We start from the raw sequence: 23191 nt of genomic DNA, 5'->3' as shown, positions 1-23191 counted from the left end.
CTCCCATAAAATATAGATAGAATGGATAATGTTTGATAGCCAGAAAATATACAGTGTTTTGAGGCTGAAGGAGAACCACAGTAAACAAGTGGTAAGTATAATGTATTGATGGGAATTACTTGGAAAAGTTGAAAAAGGTCATAAGACTCTGTCAGTTAAGTGCCAGACTTGCTGTCTGCAGACTCATTATAATATGTTTTGACTGTGTCAGTTAAGTGCCAGACTTGCTGTCTGCAGACTCATGTTAAGCAGGAAATATACTTGAATCCTATTGGCTGCCGCCTATGGCTGAATGTATAAATAGAGGTGGAGCAGTAGTTAACCAGGCTTCTGTTTAAACCTTAAATCAGGGGTGTCAAACTCAATTTCACTGAGGGCCGCATCAGCATTGTGGCTGCCCTTGGGGGGGCGGGTGGGTGTGGCCTACTGGGTGGGTGTGGCTGGAGTGGGTGTGGCCTACTGGGTGGGCATGGCCAGCTCTACATCATTTGCGTCAAGAATGCCTGTGGGGGCTGGGCAGGAGTGGGACAGATCTGAGGGTCTCTGGCAGAAGGGGGTGGGACCAGGGCAAGTACCAAGGCATGGTGCATTTCTTCATTTCTCACAAAGGGTGACATCTCCCCAGCATGCACCCAGGGCGTGGGGCCAATCTGGCAGAGGCTGGTTCCTCGCTGTTTCCAGACGGCCTTGTGGAGCTAAGACTGAATGCGTTTCAGCATAGATGGCCACCACAAAATTGTACATTGGCTCCCTCCCGGCCGGCATGGGCCAGGGCCAAGGCAGCAGGGGCCGTTCCCTCACTGTTTCTAGGATGGCTTTGTGGGCCACATGAAACCATTTCGCAGGCCGCATCCGGCCCCCGGGCCTTGTGTTTTGACATGTCTGCCTTAAATAAAGAGTTATTTGTTCACCTGCTGTCTCGTGGATGCCTCACCGAGCACCAGATTTAACAGTAAGTATGGCTCCATGTCATACAGATGGGGCTATCATCCCCAATTTCTCCCATTTGCCAGTGTGGTAGAGTTAACAATATCACCAGATTCCTTTGCAAATATTGAAATATCCTTGGCATCAAGGAAGGGTTTCAAAAATAAAATACTCTCACGGTCTGTTTCTCTCTCCCTACCCTACAGCAGTGTTTCCCAAACTTGACAATTTTAAGGCATGTGGACTTCAACTCCCAGAATTCCACAGCCAGCATTGCTGGCTGTGGAATTCTGGGAGTTGAAGTCCACATGCCTTAAAATTGTCAAGTTTGGGAAACACTGCCCTACAGGATCCAGAAAGTACGACCTGATAAAGCAGTGAAGATCGAGGAAAAAATGTTAGAACTCGGAAAATCAGAAGCACTTCTTTCTAAAGCTACAGGGTCCCTTCCATTCTTGCCCCAAAAGACCATCAAACTCAAAGGTGGGGAATGATGGCCTTCTTTATGACTTGAGGACTTCAACTCCCAGGATTTCCTGAGCCAGCCATGTTGGCTCAGGAATTCTGGGAGTTGAAGTCCACAAGTCATAAACATGTCATTGTTCCCTACCCCTGACCTTACTGGGTGGAGATAACTTTTAAGCACTCCAGATCCGTTTGGCCAAGCAGACTCACCTACATCCGCAACTTCGCATTCAATTACTCCAGGATGGGTAAACGACTTGCCCCTTGGGAGCAGGAAAAATGTATAGTCAAGGTGCAGAGTGTATTTCCGGATGTTGCCATAGAGATACTACAAGAGAAAAAAGTTCACGCAAACTCATTGGCATATAGCAGTGATGGTGAACCTTTTAGAGACTGAGTGCCCAAACTGCAACCCAAAACCCACTTATTTATCGCAAAGTGATAATGAGCCGAGGTGGCGCAGCAGTTAGAGTGCAGTACTGCAGGCCACTTTAGCTGACTGTGTTCAGCAGGTCAGCGGTTCAAATCTCACCGGCTCAAGGTTGACTCAGCCTTCCATCCTTCCGGGGTAGGTAAAATGAGGACCCAGATTGTTGGGGGCAGTGTAAATATATATATACATTGCTTACTGGTGTACACTGCTTAGAGAGTGCTTGCACTTAAAGCGGTATATAAGTCTCATAAATAAATAATAATAAAAAATAATAATAAAAGTGCCAGGGCTGCATCAGCATTATGGTGCCCTCAGCGGGAGTGGGGGACATGGCCCATTGGGTGAGCATGGCTGGGGTCAGTCTTTTGCCATCTCTGAGGCATTCCCGGGAGGCCAACGCCGCTTGCTCACTACTCTGGCAAACTCTGCTGGGGCAACAGTGTACATGCCCACAGAGAGAGCTTTGAGTGCCACCTCTGGCATGCGTGCCATAGGTTCGCCACCACTGGCATATAGGGATCCCCTGCTATCCTAAATACAGGTGCCCAAATACTGATCACGTGGCCCTGAGGAGGCTACAACGTCTGTGTTAGGCTCAGTTGTAAATCCCATTTTTCAAGGCCAAGGTAACTTCGAACAGTCACTAAACAGGACTGCTTGTATAACTCATAGCGAGGAGATTCACGGTTAAAACCAATTTTGTTAGGGCTTAGCACAGTGGTTCTCAACCTTTTTAATGCCGCGACCCCCCAATCGGTCGTAAGTCGAAGACTACTCAACCGGTCGTAAGTCGAGGATTACTCAACTGGTGCAGCACCATTTGCAGAATGGGACTTTTGGCGGGCTCAGCAGGGCAGAGACAGCCTGGACAATTCCTATTGGCTTTTGAAAGGCAATAGAATTAGACTCTATTCAAGAGAGTCTATTCTATCGGCTTTCAAAAGCCAATAGAATAAAAGGGAGTAGCACAGCTAAGGAAAAGGGGGGAAAATGGCGGACTGCGTTGTTTGGCGACCCCCTGAAATGGTCGTTCGGCCCCAAATGGGGTCCCGACCCACAGGCTGAGAACCACTGGCTTAGCATAATAAGCAGATCAGGTCCACTTGTTAAATTGAACAAATTTGCATACCCTTTGGTTCACCTACAAGTTCCTAGGTTATTATTTTTCATAGGAAAGTCAAGGTTATGCAATATTTTAGTGTCCTCCAGCAGGGTTTAGAGTAGACAACAAACCCCATGATTCCCTCACCTGAATGGCCGGGGCTTAGAGAAACTGTGATCATACATGCCTGCAGGATGTGATTTTAAGGAAAGCTTACCTAAGGGGAAAAAAAAAAAAGCCCAAGGAACATGCTCTGACCTTTCACAAAAGATGAGTGCAACTCAACTTAGTTAGCTTGATGTTATCAACTCATTTGAGCCAGAGGGACTAGCACCTTGGCACAATCAAAGCTGCAAACGTCTGCCACTTGGGCAAAAGCTGTCTCCTGAAAGTTGCCATGCAACTTCCCTTCTTACCTTCTGTTCCACCAGCGGGTTGGAGAAAGGAACCTTGAGAATGAAAACTCGGGTGTGGTTGGCGTTGGGGACTTCCTCCAGGGTGCAGCCATATCCTTTGATTTCCGGTGGTGTTAAGAGTTTGCCGCCTATCGCAACGGCAGACAGGTCCACATCGGCGAGGAAGTTCCCTATGCTGACGTCGAAGTAGCCCCTCTCTGGAACCGTGTCTAAGGAGAACCAGAGGTTTCAGCTGGAGGAAACTACGCCTACAACAATTTCCCAGACGTAGTTGGGATGTCAGACAGATCTCCTTCTATAGAAGTATCCGCACAGAGAAATGTAAATACAGGTAGTCCTCCACTTACGACCACAACGGAGGCCCAAATTTCCATGCTAAGCAAGACATTTTACAACCTTTCTCATCACAATTGTTAATTGTGAATCCAGATCGAAGTTGTTAAAGTTAGTAACTTGGTTGTTAAGTGAATCTGGTTTCTCCGTTGACCTTGCTTGTCAGATGGTCACAAAAGGTGATCAAATGACCGGGACACTGCAACCGTCATAAGTACATGCCAGTTGCCGAGCATTTGAATTTTGATCATAAGACCAGAGAACAGTTGTGAGTATGAAAAGTAGTCATGTCACTCTTTTTCAATGCCGTTGTAACCTTAAATTAAAGAAATGGTTGTAAATCGAGGTCCATTGTAAATAAAGAAAATATGGCCATCCAATTGAAGGAGCACTCCTTTTTTGAGAGTCAAAACGGCTGGGGCCCCAGTTCCTGACTGGAGAATTCTGGGATTTGAAGTCCTCATATCTTCAAGTCGCTAATTTAGAAACCAGCGATTTAGACTTTGTTGACACTTCATCTTTGCAAATGCTACTACTTCTAATAAAATCAGAAAAGGTATGTGGCAGGAGCCAGTCCCAGAATTCATCTTTTTTTTAACCTGGGTCACTTTAAAAGAGGTGAACGTCGACACTCCCAGAGATTACTGGCTAGGAGGGAATTCTGGAAGTTGAAGTTTATATCGCTTAAAGTGGCCCAGGTAAACTCCAAAGCTAAAGAGACTATGGGCTTGTTTAATAATAGGAGAGGAAACCACCAGGAACAGCAAGGTGAGACTGGAAGGATTATGGAGTCATCCAGGTCATGGTTGTCCCCAAAGTGCTTTTTCGAGAGGCAACTAGACCAGGGGTAGGCAACCCAAAACACTCAAAGAGCCACTTGGACCCATTTCCCACCGAAAACAAAACATCGGGAGCCGCAAAACCCTTTTGATATTTAAAAGGAAGATAACACTGCATATATCCTTTTTTACCTTTATTATAGGGGGGGGGTGTCTCTCTCTCTCTCTGTGTGTGTGTGTGTGTGTCTGTCTGTCTGTCTGTATGTGTGTGTGCGTGTGTATATATACATACACACACAGGTTAAAAAAGGATATATGCAGTGTTATCTTCATTTTAGGTGTCAAAAGGGTCTCTCTCTCTGTCTCTCTCTCTCTCCCTCCCTCTCTCTCTATCTGCCCTTGGTCTGTCAGTCCTCTTCCCCCACTCTCTTTCTTTCTCTCTCTCTCTTTCCTCTCTCTCTCTCTCTCCCTCCCTCTCTTTCTCTCTCTCTCTTTCTCTTCCCCCCTCTTTCCCTCTCTCCTATCTGCTGCTCACCTGGCAAGCTGGCTTCAAGCTGTTCTCCAACAAGAGAACACGGGTAGGCAACCTTGGATCTTTTATGACTCAGGGACTTCAACTCCCAGAATTCCTGAGTCAGCATAGCTGGGCTAGCTAGTTCTCTCCTGCCCTTCCTGCTTCCTGCAGAGACGCAGCAAAGGAGGAGCCCTGCCCAAAAAGCTTTTCAGCTCCTCAGAGAACACTGTGAGTGCACTCTTTTACACACACACACACACACAGACAGAGAGAGAGAGACAGAGAGACAGAGAGACAGAGAGAGAAGCAGGGAAGCACAATTGCCTCTCTCTGTCTCTCTCTGCAAATGGCAGAGGAGGCTGGGAGCCACAGGGGAAGGCTCAAAGAGCCGCATGCGGCTCCAGAGCCGCAGGTTGCCGACTTGTGAACTAGACTTTGTTTTCTTTGAAGATGTTTCACTTCTCATCCAAGAAGCTGCTCCAGCTCTGACTGGATGGTGGGGAATGGAAGGATTTATACTCCTGCAGGCAGCTGGTCATTTGCCTTCTTTTAGAGAATCATTGAGGCCACCTGGAGGTTTATTTGTGTCCTCAGGGTCATCTGAATGGTGCAAATGGGTGTGGAGCTTTCCTTTGAACTGCTGGAAGGATTGTGTTGTAGACTGGAGATAGATGATGTTGACGTTGTATCCATTTGCATCACTAAGGTGACCTTGAGGACACAAATAAACCTCCAGGTGGCCTCAATGATTCTCTAAAAGAATGCAAATAACTAGCAAGGAGTATAAATCCCTCCATTCCCACATCCAGTCAGAGCTGAAGAAGCTTCTTGGATAAGAAGCAAAACGTCTTCAAAGAAAAACAAGGAAGTTCAGTTGCCTCTCGAAAAAGCACCTTTGGGTGAGCAAAATAAATATAAGACTTTGAGATGAGCTCAATCCAAACAAGATTTTAATTTTTGCTACATGATCCTACACTATCAAAGCTGACACCAGAGCATAGAACTTAAAGCAGGGCTTTTCAATCTTTCCACCCACTGTGCCACTTTTAGGATATGGCAACATCCGAGTACCACCAGTCGCCTAGCAAGGTGTTAAAAACTGGATGACCAAAAAAAAAAAAGGAAAAAAACTGATGAAGTACAGATAGTCCTCAACTTACAACAGTTTGCTTAGTGACTGTTTGAAGTTACAATGGCACTGAAAAAAGTGCCCCCCAAGTCACAGCCGAGCAAGACACCTGCCTACCCGCTCAGCGGCGCTCTTCCTCCTGTCTGAGGTTTTCATTGTTGTGAGCATTTCTGTTGAGGATTGGCAGCGGGGGGGGGTGTTTGGTTTTTATTCCCCCCATCTGATGGATGGTTACAGCAGGTTTTGGTCACTTCACATGACCCTGAGACTGTCATAAATATGAATCAGTTGCCAAGCATCTGAATGTAAATCACAAGACCCTGGAGATGCTGCAACATTCCAGCTGATTGGCGCTTCTTCTGGGCTCAGCAGAAGCACCAGGATCAGCGGCAAGCTCCAGCTGGAGCCTGGCGCTGATCCTGGTCCTTCCGCTGAGCCCTGACAGCCCTGCAGCTCCAGCCATCTCTCACTCAGGCTTGTGCGGTGCTGCCACCGGTTCAGCTCATTCCCCTCCCCGACTACCATTTTTCTGGGATGGTCGCGTACCACCTGCCAAGTGCCAATGTACCACAGGTGGTACCCGTACCACTGGTTGAAAAGCCCTGACTTAAAGAAGTAGTGCATGATAGGAAGATGCGAAGAGTCTCAGCCCATAGAATCGGCACGATCCGGACATGACTGAACATCACCATACAACCTTAAACCTCTGTTCCACCATCCGTCTTCCATAAGCCAGCTCACTTTGCCTAGGAAAAGCCGAACGTGATGCAGAACTTACTGTCAATGAGCACCGGTATCTGTGGGGCAAAGGGTGTGCGGATAAACTTGAAGATCCGGTGACGGGTCCGGTCACTTTCGTCTCCTCGCCATCTGCGGTCCAGGAGGAGTTTGATGCTGTACGTGGTGCCATAACGATTGTCGATCACGTCACTCTGGAAAGGAACAAACCAATGTTATAATGCATTCCGAGTCTCTTGTCCGAAAATCTGTAAGAGATTCTCAGTCATCCAGATCATAGCTGTCCCAAAGGTGCTTTTTCTACTGGACTTTGTTTCTCCTTGAAGCTCAAGGAAGGAGAAGGAGGAGGGAGGAAGGAGGGAGGAGGGGGAGGAGGAGGGAGATGGGAGAGGAGGAGGGGAAGAGGAAAGAAGGAGGGGGAGAGGGGGAGGGGGAAGGAAGGGGGAGGGAGAGAGGGGGGAGAAGGAGGAGGAGGAGGAGAAGAAGGGGGAGGAGGAGAAGGAGGAGGAGGAGGAGAAGAAGGGGGAGGAGGAGAAGGAGGAGGAGGAGGAGAAGGAGGACAAGAAGGAGGAGGAGGAGAAGGAGAAGGAGGAGGAGAAGGAGAAGAAAGAGGAGGAGAAGGAGAAGAAAGAGGAGAAGGAGCAGAAGAAGGAGAAGGAGGAGGAGAAGGAGAAGGAGGAAAAGGAGAAGAAGGAGAAGAAGGAAGAGGAGAAGAAAGAAGAAGAAAGAAGGAGGAGAAAAAGAAAAAGAAGAGAAGAAGAAGAAAGAAGGAGAAGGAGGAGAAGAAGAAGAAGAAGAAGAAGAAGAAGAAGAAGAGGAAGAGGAAGAGGAAGAGGAAGAGGAAGAAGAAGAAGAAGAAGAAGAAGAAGAAGAAGAAGAAGGAAGAAGAAGAAGAAGAAGAAGAAGAAGAAGAAGAAGAAGAAGAAGAAGAAGATTATTATTCTTGTATGAGAAGCAAAATGCCTTCAAAGAAAAACAAAGTCCAGTTTCCTTTTGAAAAAGCCCCTTTGGGATGGCTTGTCTGAAAGGCTAACATCCACCCCCAGACAAAGGACCACTCCCCAGCACGGACCTCGGTGATTCCTCCTGCGGCTCCAGTCGGGACTGTGATGCTGATGAAGTCGGAGTCTGTCAGGAAGCTGTACCCATTCCGCCCAACCGTGGTACTATCAATTCTGCGCCCGTCCACACCCATTTCAATGGCCTCATCTTCGAACTGATGGGGGAACGCCACCAGCGACGGCATGATCCGTGGCGTGGTCCAGCGCAAGGCGGTGGTGCTAAAAGTGGGAGGGTCTGCAGGAGACAGAAGGTGAATGTGTGGGGGGATGAACTCTGAATTTAAGGGTAGATGGCATACGTGGTCTCCCTGCTGGGAAGATCGAACTCTTAAAATTTGCCTCTTCGGCTAGGCTTCGGATTAGCAAAGGGGGATGGACCCTTTGCATGGTATTTTAGTTTGTCAGTATTTTGGCTGCTCTTTTTTGAAGGATTTATATCTTGGTTTTATTCTCTTTTATTCTCTATCTGTAATTCATGACAGGTGGAAGGAGGGAGGGAGAGAGGGAGGGAGGGAAAGAGAAGAAGCGTGGGAAGAAAGAAAGAAAGAAAGAGAGAGAGAGAGAGAGAGAGAGAGAGAGGAGGGAGGGAGGGAGAGAGACGGAGGGAGAGATGAAAAGAAAAAGGAAGGAAGAAAAAGTGGGAAGAAGGGAGGAAAGTGGAAAGGTGAGATGGAAAAAGAGAGGGAGGGAAGAAATAAATAAATAAATAAAAAGAAAGAAAGAAAGAAAGAAAGAAAGAAAAAGAAAAAAGAGAAAGAGGAGGGAGGGAAAGAGACGGAGGGAGAGATGGAAAGAAAAAGGAAAGAAGGAAAAGTGGGAGGAAGGGAGGAAAGTGGGAAGGTGGGATGGAAAGAGAAAGAGAGAGGAAGGGAGGGAGGGAGGGAGGAAAGAAAGAAAGAAAGAAAGAAAGAAAGAAAGAAAGAAAGAAAGAAAGAAAGAAAGAAAGAAAGAGAAAGAGTGAGTGAGAGAGGGAGGGAAAGAGACGGAGGGAGAGATGGAAAGAAAAAGGAAAGGAGGAAAAGTGGAAGGAAGGGAGGAAAGTGGGAAGGTGGGATGGAAAGAGGAAGAGAGAGGAAGGGAGGGAAGAAGGAAGAGAAAGAGGGAGGGAGATGGGAAGAAAAAGGAAGAAAGAAAAAGCGGGAGGAAGGGAGGAAAGAAGGAAAAATTGGAAGGAGGGAAGGGAAGGAGGAGGGGGAGGGAGGGAGTGCAAAGGGAGAGAAGAGGGAAGGGAAAGAGGTAGGGAGGGATGGTGAGAGAGAGGAAGGAAGAAAAAGTAGAAAGAGGAAGGGAAAGAGGAAGAAACACTCGCCCGCAATGCACAATTGAAGGATGGAAGAGGGAAGCACCATGTTATCCTCTACTACAGTGGCTCTCAACCTGTGGGTCGGGACCCCATTTGGGGTCGAACGACCATTTCACAGGGGTCGCCAAACAACGCAGTCCGCCATTTCCCCCCCCCCTTTTCCTTAGCTGTGCTACTCCCTTTTATTCTATTGGCTTTTGAAAGCCAATAGAATAGACTCTCTTGAATAGAGTCTAATTCTATTGGCTTTCAAAAGCCAATAGGAATTGTCCAGGCTGTCTCTGCCCTGCTGAGCCCGCCAAAAGTCCCATTCTGCAAACGGTGCTGCAAGTTGTCTGCAGCGAAGGCGAGCTGTCTGTAAGTTTCCACCCCTCCCTGCTGAGCAACTACTAAAAATGTAAGGAAAAGAGGGCCAGGGGTGGGAGGTGGGAGGCCGGCGGGCGCAGGGAGGGTTGCTGGTGCGCTTGGGGCCCGGCGGGTGCCTTACCTCCCTTGGGCTGGGCCAGCTTGTGGCCCAGCCGGTGGTCACCCTGCACCGTCGCTGCCCCTTGCCAGCTATGCCTCGGCCGGCGCAGGGGGCGGCACCACGCATGCGCGGCGCTCCCGGGCAGGAAAAGTCCTTGACTTACGACCGGTTGGGTAGTCCTTGACTTACGACCGGTTGGGTAGTCCTCGACTTACGACCGGTTGGGTAGTCCTCGACTTATGACCGGTTGGGGTCGCGGCATTAAAAAGATTGAGAACCACTGCTCTACTAACTATCAAGGGACAGGAAAAAAAGAAAGCAAGCGACTCACTGACAGGGCAGGCCACAGCAGTGTTCACAATCAAGATCATCCAGGCCTGTTTATAGAAGATGGTGGCTCGGGCAACTCTCAGTTCCAAGCCCTGCGCCTACAGAGGAAGGAATAGCCAGAAGGCGCAGTTTATTTTGGTGCCAACACCTAAGCAACTCAGATCAGGTGAGCTTTTACACCCCTTGGCTGAGGTTTTGCTCCATTTTATGCCCTTTCTTTCCACCATTGTTAAGCGAATCACGGCAGCTGTTAACGTTAGTAACACCGTTGCTCCGTGAATCTGCTTCCCCATCGACTTGGCTCATCCGAAGGTCACAAAAGGTGATCGCGGGCAGCCCTCCTAAATACATGCCAGCTGACAAGCTTCCGAGTTTTGATCATGTGACCATAGAGATGCCACAATAGTCTTAAGTGTGAAAATGGTCATAAGCAGTGCTTTTTTTCTATATATAAAAAAAAAAGGTGCTGGAACTCACACACGTCATACAACCCGCCTTGCCTTCCCTACAAGGTTCCATGCAAAAAAGGTGCCGGAACTCCGTTCTGGGCGTTCTATGAGAAAAAAAGCCCTGGTCATAAGTCACTTTTTTTCAGTGCCATTATCACTTCGAAGGTCGCTAAACGAATGGTTGCAATTCGAGGACCATCTAAATACTACAACCTGTGGCTCTTCATAGCTGGAAGCCCTAAACCATAGTCTAATCAGGCAGTTGAGTAGACGAACCAGCCACATCTTCGCCTTAACTATTGTGTGAACCAAACCGGAGTCAGTTTTGCAATCTCTCAAGGTATGAGGCTCTTCAAAACAATGCTCGGCTTCTATCTCAGCCACACCTTTGCCACCAGACCTGAAGTTCTGAATCTTAGTAAACATTGGACCTTCCCTTACCATAGCCACTTCGGTCTGCTGGGTGTTGTAAGGGGTGCGGAAGAGAACACGGGTAGCTGTTGTATTGAAGCCATAGCCCAAGCTATAAGCGTGGGTAGCCGTCATGTTCTCAGTGGCGCCATTTTGGAAATGGAAAGCCACTTGCCAGACTTGGTTCATAGCCCCCTGAGCCTACGGACAAACACAGAGGAGGAAGGAAGGACATTCAGAGATACAGGTCCTGCTTGAGGCATCCATTTATGAAGAAAACATAAACACATGAAATTGTGTTTCATGCTACGTTCATCAAATGTGATGCTTCTCCTGTTGAAATGGGAAGAGTTAACGGTGTGCTACAGATTCTTCTAGGACAGTGGTTCTCAACCTGTGGGTCGGGACCCCATTTGGGGTCGAACGACCATTTCACGGGGGTCGCCAAACAACGCAGTCCGCCATTTTTTTTCCCCCTTTTCCTTAGCTGTGCTACTCCCTTTTATTCTATTGGCTTTTGAAAGCCAAAAGAATAGACTCTCGTGAATAGAGTCTAATTCTATTGGCTTTCAAAAGCCAATAGGAATTGTCCAGGCTGTCTCTGCCCTGCTGAGCCCGCCAAAAGTCCTATTCTGCAAACGGTGCTGCACCAGTTGAGTAGTCCTCGACTTACAACCGGTTGGGGGTCGCAGCATTAAAAAGGTTGAGAACCACTGTTCTAGGAGATGCAAGCTTTTATGAAGTCTCCAGCCAGGAAGTTCATGGGTCAGTGAAGCCACCAATATACCGTATTTCCCCAAAAATAAGACCCAACTGGAAAATAAACTCTAGCCATGATTTTTCAGGACGCTCCAGTTAAAATTGTCAGCCAGATGGACGCATTTAGTACCATATTTCCGCCCCCCAAAATAAGACCTAACCGTAAAATAAGCCCTAATGTGTTTTTTGGAGCAAAAATTAATATAAGACCTGGTCTTATTTTGGGGAAAACACAGGTAGATGCTGTGGAGTCTAAGGCAGCTGCCAGAAGCAAACATGTCTCCTTCGCATTCCTTTACAGCTATATCTAACTCTAAAGCCAGAATTCTAATACAAGCTGGTTGAAGGAAGAAGATCAGAAGGGTGCCACCTTCTCTAAATCAAGTATCATTGAGATGTATGAATGCCAGCTTCCCAAATTTCCCACCCAATGGAGCCATTGCTGAGGATTCTGGAAGCTGAAGTCCCCACATCTGGAGAATCTTAATGTCTACTTCAATGTTCCTCAACTTTGAAAAGTTGAAGATGTGTGGACTTCAATTCCCAGAATTGCCCAGCTAGCATCAATTACATCAATTCCACCAAAGAAGAGTACCACATATTTCCCCTTTCTATTACCCCAACATTAATACAACTCTGTCCCCACTGCATCCAGCATCCTTACCACAGGCCACACTGCCATCCAATCTTCATTCAACGCCTCACTTGCTATTCCTGGGACAGCCCGCTGGACAGAGACCTGGAGCAGAAGCAACATTAGCAGCTGAATACTCATGTCTATATCTACCTCAAAATAACATAATTGGAAGGGACCTTGGAGGTCTTCTAATCCAACCCCTTGCTCAAGCAGGAGACCCTACGCCATTCCAGACAAATGGCTGTCCAATCTCTTCTGAAAAACCTCAAGCGATGGAGCACCCACAATGTCTGGAGGCAACTCATTGTACTGATTAACTATTCTGTCAGGAAATTTTTCCTTAGTTCTAGGTTGGATCGCTTATTAATACGTTTCCACCCATTACTTCTTGTCCTGCCCTCAAGTGCTTTGAAAATTAAGTTGACCCCCTCTCCTTTGTGGCAGCCCCTCAAATATTGGAACACTGCTATCGTGTCACCCCTAGTCCTTTTCATTAAACTAAACATACCCAATTCCTGCAACCGTTCTACATATGTTTTAACCTCCAACCCCCTAATCATCTTAGTTGCTCTTCTCTGCACTCTTTCTAGAGCCTCAACATCTTTTTTTGCTTCATGGTGACCAAAACTAGACCAAAACTGTTCCAAGGCTGGTCTTAGCAAAGCAGAATAAGGCAGTACTAACACTTCATGTGACCTTGATACTATTCCCTGTTGATGCAGCCTGCAACTGTATTGGGTTTTTTGGCAGCTGCAGCCCACTCATAGTTAAGTGGTTCAGTATCTATGCAGAGACACTGTTTTTTTTTTTTAATAGCATGCTGGCATATTGTGCAAACTCAACTGATTTAATCTAAGCAACAAGAAAGTCCATTTAGGTCCATCAAACTACCTTAATAATGTTGTTATTTAAATTTAGTAGCTGGAACAGTGAAGTTATACAATGAGTAGAACACACCGTTATAAGCTGATTGGTTGAAGCGTGCTGGCTCATGGGTGGGGCAATCTGCATTATGATTGGTTGCTGTGGGTGTAAAGGGAGAGTTTCCCTTTTTTTCCTCTGTCTTTTTCTTCTGTAGGCTCCGTATACCATTCTGAGATTTACCTGATCGTTTACCTCAGGAAGTAGTGATGTGCCTGACTATCTTGTCTGCTGTATAGATAGACAAAGGGTAGACAACCTTGGCTCTTTTATGACTCGTGGACTTCAACTCCCAGAATTCCTGAGCCAGCCACGCTGGCTCAGGAATTCTGGGAGTTGAAGTCCACGAGTCATAAAAGAGCCAAAGGTTGCTTATCCCTGATATAGACATTAAAATACATTTAGTTATACAAAACTCTAAGTTTGACTCCCCATTTGGACACCTGATGCACAGTTCCCTGACAAATAAATGGATGTGCCTTATTTTACTCACCTCCATGTAATTCTCCTCACAAACAATCTCACGGGGGCTCCATGGGGCATCAAGGAGACAATTCATGGACACTTCATAAGCAGTAGTTATGTTATCAAGGCTGGTAACTTCCACCTGGAGCCGGAGGCTGAAATCCTGGTCAAACTGAGCAAGGGGATTTAAAGAATATTTGCTATGCATAAAATGTCTCAGATGGAATAGGAATGGGAATGGGAATAGAATAACAGAGTTGGAAGGGACCTTGGAGGTCTTCTAGTCCAGCCCCCTGGTCACGCAGGAAACCCTATACCATTTCAGACAAATGGTTGTCCAGTCTCTGCTTAAAAACCTCCAATGTTGGAGCATTCACAATTTCTGGAGGCAGGTTGTTCCACTGATTAATTGTTCTAACTGTCAGGAAATTTCTTCTTCGTTCTAAGTTGCTTCTCTTCTTGATTAGTTTCCAGCCGTTGCTCCTTGTCCTGCCCTCAGGTGCTTTGGGGAATAGCTTGACTTTGTGGCAACCCCTGAGATATTGGAAGACTGCTATCATGTCACCCCCTTGTGTTGAAGAATCCAGCTTTGGAAGGAACCTTAGGCTTGGCCATCTGAATCGATCAACTCCTTCTGTCTTGGTATTTCCAGCTCTTCCTTGCGTACTCTCTGAGCTTGGTGGCTGTTGCACTGATGAAGTTACCTAGTTTGGTAGTGAAATGTCTACAAGAAAACAACCAAGCTCAGAGAAGACCTTATAGTTTAACCCTGAGATACAACTATTTTCTTCTAAAAGGAACTCTTCCTGTAAATCTAATATTTGGATAAGAGACTATGAGAGAAATTCAAAAGCTTAAGGCTGGACTGAGAAAAGCTTAAGGCTGGACTGAGAAGAGGGAATCAAGCTATTTTCCAAAGCATCTGAAGGCAGGACAAGAAGCAACGGGTGGAAACTAATCAAGGAGAGAAGCAACCTAGAACTAAGGAGAAACTTCCTGACAGTGAGAACAATTAATCAGTGGAACAGCCTGCCTCCAGAAGCAGTAAATGCTCCTACATTGGAAGTTTTTAAGAAGAGATTGGACAGCCATTTGTCCGAAATGGTGTAGGGTTTCCTGCCTGAGCAGGGGGTTGGACTAGATGACCTCCAAGGTCCCTTCCAACTTTACTACTATTGCTAATTTAAAAGGACACCTCAGGAGGAGGCAAGGAGCTCTTAAAAACTGCTCCAGAACTTCAAAGATGCAATCATCAGCAGAGGTGTCAAACTTAATTTCATTGAGGGCTGCATCAGCATTGCGGTTGCCCGGGGGGGGGGGGGGAGGTGGGTGTGGCCAGGTTGGATGCGGCCTACTGGGTGGGCATGGCTAGCTCTACATCGTTCGCGTCAAGGGTGCCTGTGGGGGCTCAGCCTCTTGGTGCTGTGAGGAGAGCACCCCATTGCCTTCCGAACCCCGCCCCCCCAGAGCCCATCAAGCCAGATATGTGAAGTAGGCCAGGGCCATTGGCTGGCCACTTCCAGTCGATGGTGCATTCCTTCATTCCTCACAAAGGGTGACACCTCCCCAGCATGCACCAAGGGAACGGGGGTGGTTCCTTACTGTTTCCAGATGGCCTTGAGCTAAGACTGAATACGTTTTGGTATAGATGGCCACCACAAAACTGTACATTGGCTCCCGGCCGTCCTGGGCTAGGGCCAAGGCAGCGGGGGCCGTTCCCTCACTGTTTCCAGGATGGCTTCGTGGGCCACATTAATGTGGAAAATGAACAATCATTAGAATAATAATGTGTCTGCATAATTACTGGAATAGTGCTGTGTTAGTAGTATGTGACTAACCTAATGCGCATTGCACTTGCATACAATGTATGTAGCAAACTCTCCATTGTATACCCGTGAGAAACGAACCTAATGTATCACAATGTGTATTTCAATGTGTATTCCTTTGTTCCTTAGAAAGAAAAAAAAGAAGGTATAAAACTGAAGTCTGAACCTGCCCTCAGGGTTCAGAATTGCTTGTTACTACAGCTTCTGAATCTGAGCAATAAATCTCTCTGCTAAAAGCCCTCTGGAATTCGTAAGAGTCCTTTCGTTTTCCACAAGAACATGAAACCACTTCGTGGGCCGCATCCGGCCCCCGGGCCGTGTGTTTGACATGTCTGATGATGAGTCAAGGTTGATCTGAGAGCACTTTTACTTTTGCCTTAATACGCTTGAAATGATTTGGGGATAGTCCTCAACTTATAACCATAACTGAGCCCAAAATTTCTGTTTGCTTCCCCATTGACTTTGCTTACCAGGAGGTTACAAAAAGAGATCATATGATCCTGGGATACTGCAACTGTCATAAATATCAACCAGTTGCCAAGCATCCAAATTTTGATCGCGTGACCCTGGGGATGCTGCAATGGTCATAAGTGTGAAAAATGGACCATAGGTCACTTTTTTTCAAGGACATAACTTTGAACAGTCACTAAATGAACAGTTGTAAGTCAAGGACTACCTGTAATATTTGTTTGTTTGTTTTTGTGAGAGTTTTATTTATTTTTACAATATTTATTTGTAATTTATTTGCCGTCTATCTCACTGTGGGGTTGCTCTAAGTCAGTGATTCTCAACCTTTTTAATGCCGCGACCCCCAACCGGTCGTAAGTCGAGGACTACTCAACTGGTGCAGCACCATTTGCAGAATGGAACTTTTGGAGGGCTCAGCAGGGCAGAGACAGCCTGGACAATTCCTATTCAAGAGAGTCTATTCTATTGGCTTTCGAAAGCCAATAGAATAAAATGGAGTAGCACAGCTAAGGAAAAGGGGGGAAAAAATGGCGGACTGCGTTGTTTGGCGACCCCCGTGAAATGGTCGTTCGACCCCAAATGAGGTCCCGACCCACAGGTTGAGAACCACTGCTCTAAGTGGCTTACAATAATAAAAAGGAAGAAAATGAAAGGAGTGTAAACAGATCAGAGTTTTAAATAATAGAATGAAAGAAACAATGGCAGAGGAAAACAACGAGAATAATGCAGCAATGTGATAACCAAAAAGATAGATGGGTAGAGAACAGAGAGCAAGGGATGTGTGGAGTCTGCCATCAATCTAGCAGCCACCTCCAGTGTGAAGCCCCTCCGTTGGGTGCCCAGGCCAACTGGCAATGCTTATGGGTTTTTAAATTCCCAATCTAGCTGTAAGCTTTCAAATTTCCTTTGTGGTCTCTTCTCCAAGGAGGCAGGAGGAAATCCTCGTTTTTTCCAAAATCTGAGTAGGCCTTGGCTTTCTTGGGGAAGATTTCCATTCTTCCTACAGAATCTGGTTTATAAACTCTGCAGCCCATCTTCAAGCAGGATAGGGCATAAATCTTACCATATTGCGGACTGAACAAGCCAAGAATGAGATACGGATTTCCGGATTTCCATAGAGGTCAACGCCATGGGTGAACCCGCACTGAGTAGCGATGTAATCAGTCAAAGAGATACGCTGGCCGAGTTCATCTAGGGAAAGAAAGAAAGAAATTCATTATCCAAGCCAGTTAGCAGCAGTTTCTACTTACCATCACAGTTTAATGAAAAGAAGGACTAGGGCTGACATGACAGCAGTGTTCCAATATCTCAGGGGCTACCACAATGACAAAGAGGTCAAACTATTCTCCAAAGAACCTAAAAGCAGGACACGAAGCAATTGATGGAAATTAATCAAGAAGAGAAGCAACCTAGAACGGAGGAGAAATTTCCTGACAGGGAGAAGAGTCAACCAGTGGAACGACTTGGCTCCAGAAGTTGTGGGTGATCCAACACTGGAGGTTTTCAAGAAAAGATTGGACAGCCATTTGTCTGAAATAGTATAGGGTCACCTGCTTGAGCAGGGGGCTGGACTAGAAGACCTCCAAGGTCCTTTCCAAGGCTACACTAAGGTTTTAGAACTATAATAATTTGTTATGTTTAATTTAGTTGACTCCAACTCAGGAACAAGGGAGTGTGTCTTTATTTCTGCCACTAATTATTTCTGCCACTAAGAAATGAGTAAGCTTGACTTAAGCTTTAGAGCAGACAATAGAATGGAAAATAGAATAGAGTAGAATAGAAAGTATAGAGTAGGGGTAGGGGTAGGGGTAGAATAGAAGAGGAGAGGAGAAGAGAAGAGAAGAGAAGAGAAGAGAAGATATAGAATAGAATAGAATAGAATAGAATAGAATAGAATAGAATAGAATAGAATAGAATAGAATAGAATAGAGATTTGGAATAGAATAGAATAGAATAGAATAGAATAGAATAGAATAGAATAGAATAGAGATTTGGAATAGAATAGAATAGAATAGAATAGAATAGAATAGAATAGAATAGAATAGAGATTTGGAATAGAATAGAGATTTGGAATAGAATAGAATAGAATAGGAGATTTGGAATAGAATAGAATAGAACAGAACAGAACAGAACAGAACAGAACAGAACAGAATAGAGATTTGGAATAGAACAGAACAGAACAGAACAGAAGAGAATAGAGATTTGGAATAGAATAGAGATTTGGAATAGAATAGAATAGAATAGAATAGAATAGAATAGAATAGAATAGAATAGAATAGAATAGAATAGAAAATATGGAATGGAATAGAATAGATAGAAAATATGGAATGGAATAGAATAGATAGAAAATATGGAATGGAATGGAATAGAATAGAAAATATAGAATAGAATAGAATAGAATAGAAAATATGGAATAGAATAGAATAGAATAGAATAGAATAGAATAGAATAGAATAGAATAGAATAGAATAGACTAGAATAGAAAATATGGAATGGAATAGAATAGAATAGAATAGAATAGAATAGAATAGAATAGAATAGAATAGAATAGAATAGAATAGATTTGGAATAGAATAGAATAGAACAGAACAGAACAGAAGAGAAGAGAATAGAGATTTGGAATAGAATAGAGATTTGGAATAGAATAGAGATTTGGAATAGAATAGAATAGAACAGAACAGAACAGAAGAGAAGAGAATAGAGATTTGGAATAGAATAGAGATTTGGAATAGAATAGAGATTTGGAATAGAATAGAATAGAATAGAATAGAATAGAATAGAATAGAATAGAATAGAATAGAATAGAATAGAATAGAATAGAATAACAGAGTTGGAAGGTCATCTAGTCCAACCCTCTGCTTAAGTAGAAGACCTTATACCATTTCTGACCGATGGCTGTCCAGTCTCTTCTTGAAAGCTTCCGGTGATGAAGCACCCACAACATCTGAAGGCAAACTGTTCCATTGGTTGATTGTTCTCACTGTCAGAAGATGTCTCCTTATTTCTAGGCTGAATCTCTCCTCGATCTTTTTCCATCCATTGTTCCTTGTCAGGTGCTTTGGATAATAGGTTAAGGTTATTTCTCCTTGGTTCTAGGTTGGGTCTCTCCTTGATAAGTTTCCATCTGTTGTTTCTTGTCCTGCCTTGAGAGGCTTTGGAAAATAGGTTGACCCCCTCCTCTCTATGACAGCACCTCAAATATTGGAACACTGCTAATCATGTCATCCCTGGTCCTTCTCTTCACTAGACTAGCCATGCCCAGTTCCTGCAACCGTTCTTGAATCCTTACCAGCCCATTTACTTACTGAAGACACTGTAACTCCAAGAGCTTTGCCCCAATGCAGACTTGTCCAGCCATACCCAACAGTAGCGGTCCCGACATTCAGTCCGTACAGCCCCTTCCAGAAAAGGAAATATATATTTTTTCTAATAAGCAAACAAACAAACATCTAACCCCTCCCCATCCCTGAGCAATTGTGGCTTCCAGAAAACTGTTTTCTTGCTGCCTTCATAAATTCAAATATACCGATCACCCCTGAAAATTCTTAGAACCGGCTTCACGCATTGCATTAAACCAGCAGTTCTCAACCTGTGGGTCGGGACCCCATGTGGGGTCGAACGACCATTTCACGGGGGTCGCCAAACAATGCAGTCCGCCATTTTTTCCCCCTTTTTCCTTAGCTGTGCTACTCCCTTTTATTCTATTGGCTTTTGAAAGCCAATAGAATAGACTCTCTTGAATAGAGTCTAATTCTATTGGCTTTCAAAAGCCAATAGGAATTGTCCAGGCTGTCTCTGCCCTGCTGAGCCCGCCAAAAGTCCCACTCTGCAAACGGTGCTGCACCAGCTGAGTAGTCCTCAACTTACGACCGGTTGAGTAGTCCTCGACTTGCGACCGGTTGGGGGTCGCGGCATTAAAAAGGTTGAGAATCACTGCATTAAACCATAATAGGGTATGTGAGGATTCAGGTTAATTTGTGCTTTGAGCCAATGCCACAGGCAGTCCTGCAAAATTTGATTTCTTATTCTAATGCTCTCATCTTTATTTATTTATTTATTTTGCAGTATTTCTCAACTTTAATATGCGTGGACTTAACTGCCAGAATTCCCCAGTCATCCACGCTGGCTGAGGAATTCCAGGAGTTAAAGTGCACGCATATTAAATTTGTCACAGTTGAGAAACACTGCTCTAGATTATTAATGTATTAGCTTAAGTCTGCACAGAAATTCAATAGCTACTTCCTGCATGTTATTTATATTTTTTGCGAGTGATTTCTCCTATTCCAGCCATTTCTGTGCACATCTATTTTCAGTTGAAGACAGCAGTGTTAAACTTTAAAAAAAAATGAGGCAATAACCATCGCTGATTTGCACAAGAATAATACAAGAAGATTGAGAAGAGTGAATTGGGTCGATTTGTATTTAAAACATAAAATTAGTAATCTTCTTCACCACCTTTGCAAAACCAATGCTTACCTGTGGGAAAAGGTATGGACACCACTCCCTGGCTCCCCAATATGTAGAATAGGATACTATTGGAAAAACAAAGGCAAAAAAATTAAATTAGTTTTGCTTTTGATGGATGAGATGGAGAGAAGGATGAGGCTACAGATAAAAGATGAGGTGGAACGGTATCCTGCAACATCTCAAACCAGAGAATAAATTAAGAAATGTAGGTACAATAATTTGTGTGTGATCTTTTCTGGCAAGGAAAAAAACATAAAGCTACAGGAGAAACAGTAAGGGTAAATTGAATCAGCAAATGACTTTAGGCATCGATATATGTTTCAGACAGAATACAAAGGGAGCCATCTTTAAATATTCAAGGCTCGTGAAGAAGAGACAATAAAGCAGTTTTAAAATCAAGAGTTTTTGTTAGAGTATCTTGGAGCATAAGGCTTGCTTGCCAGAGATTTCAGGTATCTGGGAACTGCCAAGTTGAAAAAAATCCAAACACATAATAGGTAATATTTTGATTGGTTCTATTAACTGAAAAAGAGCCAGTTTAGTGTAGTGGTCAAGGCATCAGAATAGAAAATGGGAGTCTTGAGCACAAAACCAGCCGGGTGACTTTGGGCCAGCCACAAACTCTCAGCCCTAGAAATGAGGCAACGACCAGCAGTCATGAAAATTCATAAATTAATAAAAATATTTTTAAAAAGTTTCTGTTAGCCCCTACCAACAAGCAAAGGGACGATGGAAATCGTCATGAAATGTTTTCCAAGGCTTCTGGTTTTGGGAACACTATCAACACATTCACAGTATTTCTCTAACATGGATCTTCTGGTAACAAGAGTACACAGGAGCTACACACAATAGCATCAGTTCTCCTGGTTTCCAGCGCTATAAAAAGAGGTAAAATCTCCAAGTAGAGGACTACAGAGCAAGCCTGTGTTGCAAGTATAAAATATTCGTTACTGAGAAAGAGAACAGAAAGTGGGATAAATTAAGTCTTAGAACAGGGGTGTCCAATCTTGGCAACTTTAAAACTTGTCTAGCCAGCCATTCTGGGAGTTGAAGTCCACAGGTCTTAGTGAAAACAATTAACCAGTGCAACCGCTTGCCTTCAAAAGTTGTGGGTGCTCCATCATGGAGGCTTTTAAGAAGCGACTGCATAGGCATTTGTCTGAAATATTAATATAGTGAGCAGGGGGTTGGACTAGAAGACCTCCAAGGTCCCTTCCATCTCTATTGTTCTGTTAGTCTGTCTTAGAGGAAAGACTTCATTGCTGTCCCACTTGGTTACAAAGCCTAATCATGAACTGACCATGACTGTAACCAAAGATAATTTAACCTGCAGGCTGTGAAAACCCACCCTATGGTCAATTTGGAGTGTTGGGTATGTTGTGAACCCAGAATATTGGCTTACAAGAACAGAGCTTAGCTGTGAAGTATACTTCACAATTCTATCAATTGTGCACACATTTGTGTCACCTTAAAAAATAAACTCTGTTCAAATAATAGTTCTGTTTCACACTGTCTCCAAACAAAGCATAACTTCACTAATGTATTTGGAAATTATATCCAACACACAACCCTCTCCAATTTCAGACATTCATGTCTGGTTTTTAATCACATTCCAAGGCTGGTTTTCTGTTTTCCTAATTTAAAAAGACTTCACCTTCAGAATCAGAGTTTTTTTTAACCTTCCAAAACAAAAGCTAGACACTTTTCCAAGCCTCCCTTCTCTGGCCTTTAAAATGAGAAATAAAACAAGCCACATACCCCACAAACACAAAAGACCGCATATTGGAGAGAAAAAGCTGGTTGCCTGCAACACTCAGCTGATTATCTTAGATTCAGGAAACAATCACAACCACTTCTCAACTTTCCTCACAAACTCTGATTTATATAGGTTTCTGTTTTTGGAGTTACAGTGGTTCCACCTGCTTCCAGTCCTTTCTTAACCTATTATTTAATTTATCATAGTTCTATACCGCCCATTTCAGTTAAGTGTCAACTCTTAAGTAAATCCTGACTATGGGGCGGAAGAAGAGGTTGAGTGGATTCACATCAGGTTATGGGGTGAATTACACACTTTTATTTTAATTTTCTGCTAATTAGCTTGTTTGATTTCTCTTACCATCTGGGGGGGGGGAACGGGACTTAGGGAAGCCCATTCAAAATGACAATCTTCTGACTGCTTACATCCTATGTTTCTTTTATTTATATATAAATCAATTTCATAAAGTGATAATACTTGTTTCTTATTAATTAAAATTATAGGGCAACACCTTTATCTGAGAAACTGTAAGCAGCAAATTCAATCAAGGTAAAGAATTACCAAAGGAGATTTTTCCCTCTCCCTTCTTGTAAAATCTTGCATATTATTTCTCAGGTGGAAACTGAGTAGATACAAGAGCATCATCTTAAGCTGCCAGCCATTCCAGAGAAGACCCTGATGCGAAACTTTTTAAAGAAGAGGGGTCAAGCTATTTTCCAAAGTGCCTGAAGGCAGGACAAGAAGCAACAGGTGGAAACTAAGCAAGGAGAGAAGCAACCTAGAACTAAGGAGAAACTTCCTGGCAGTTAGAACAATTAACCAGTGGAACAACTTGCCTCCAGAAGCGGTGAATGCTCCAACACTGGATGTTTTTAAGACGAGATTGGACAGCCATTTATCCGAAATGGTATAGGGTTTCCTGCCTGAACAGGAGGTTGGACTAGATGACCTCCAAGGTCCCTTCCAACTTTATTATTATTATCGATCATCGCACAGTCAGCCAGATGTTCAGACTGGATTTGGCATTTTGTCTACC

At 44.4% G+C, this 23191-nt stretch overlaps 2 protein-coding genes across 2 annotated transcripts in view; both read right to left on the bottom strand.

The window, feature by feature from the left end:
• LOC120301049 overlaps positions 1 to 21208 on the bottom strand; it is a 38656-nt gene extending 17448 nt beyond the window's left edge. The window contains exons 1-11 of the mRNA XM_039327762.1: positions 21112 to 21208; positions 19238 to 19330; positions 16996 to 17123; positions 13667 to 13810; positions 12280 to 12354; positions 10887 to 11057; positions 9998 to 10094; positions 7909 to 8132; positions 6877 to 7030; positions 3344 to 3552; positions 1603 to 1720 (exon numbers count right to left, since the gene is read on the bottom strand). Of these exons, the coding sequence (XP_039183696.1) occupies positions 1603 to 1720; positions 3344 to 3552; positions 6877 to 7030; positions 7909 to 8132; positions 9998 to 10094; positions 10887 to 11057; positions 12280 to 12354; positions 13667 to 13810; positions 16996 to 17123; positions 19238 to 19330; positions 21112 to 21208 (1510 nt within the window). The remainder of the gene's footprint in view (positions 1 to 1602; positions 1721 to 3343; positions 3553 to 6876; positions 7031 to 7908; positions 8133 to 9997; positions 10095 to 10886; positions 11058 to 12279; positions 12355 to 13666; positions 13811 to 16995; positions 17124 to 19237; positions 19331 to 21111) is intronic.
• The window catches only part of SLC25A35 (solute carrier family 25 member 35), a 36928-nt gene continuing 34159 nt past the window's right edge, over positions 20423 to 23191 (bottom strand). The window contains exon 6 of the transcript XR_005554808.1: positions 20423 to 20464. The gene's annotated coding sequence lies outside the window, so the exon portion shown is untranslated. The remainder of the gene's footprint in view (positions 20465 to 23191) is intronic.

Source organism: Crotalus tigris, unplaced genomic scaffold (assembly GCF_016545835.1).
Source record: "Crotalus tigris isolate CLP2741 ecotype Arizona unplaced genomic scaffold, ASM1654583v1 scf7180000024367.1024689, whole genome shotgun sequence".
Lineage (NCBI taxonomy): Eukaryota > Metazoa > Chordata > Lepidosauria > Squamata > Viperidae > Crotalus > Crotalus tigris.
This window is presented reverse-complemented; position numbering and strand designations above follow the sequence as displayed.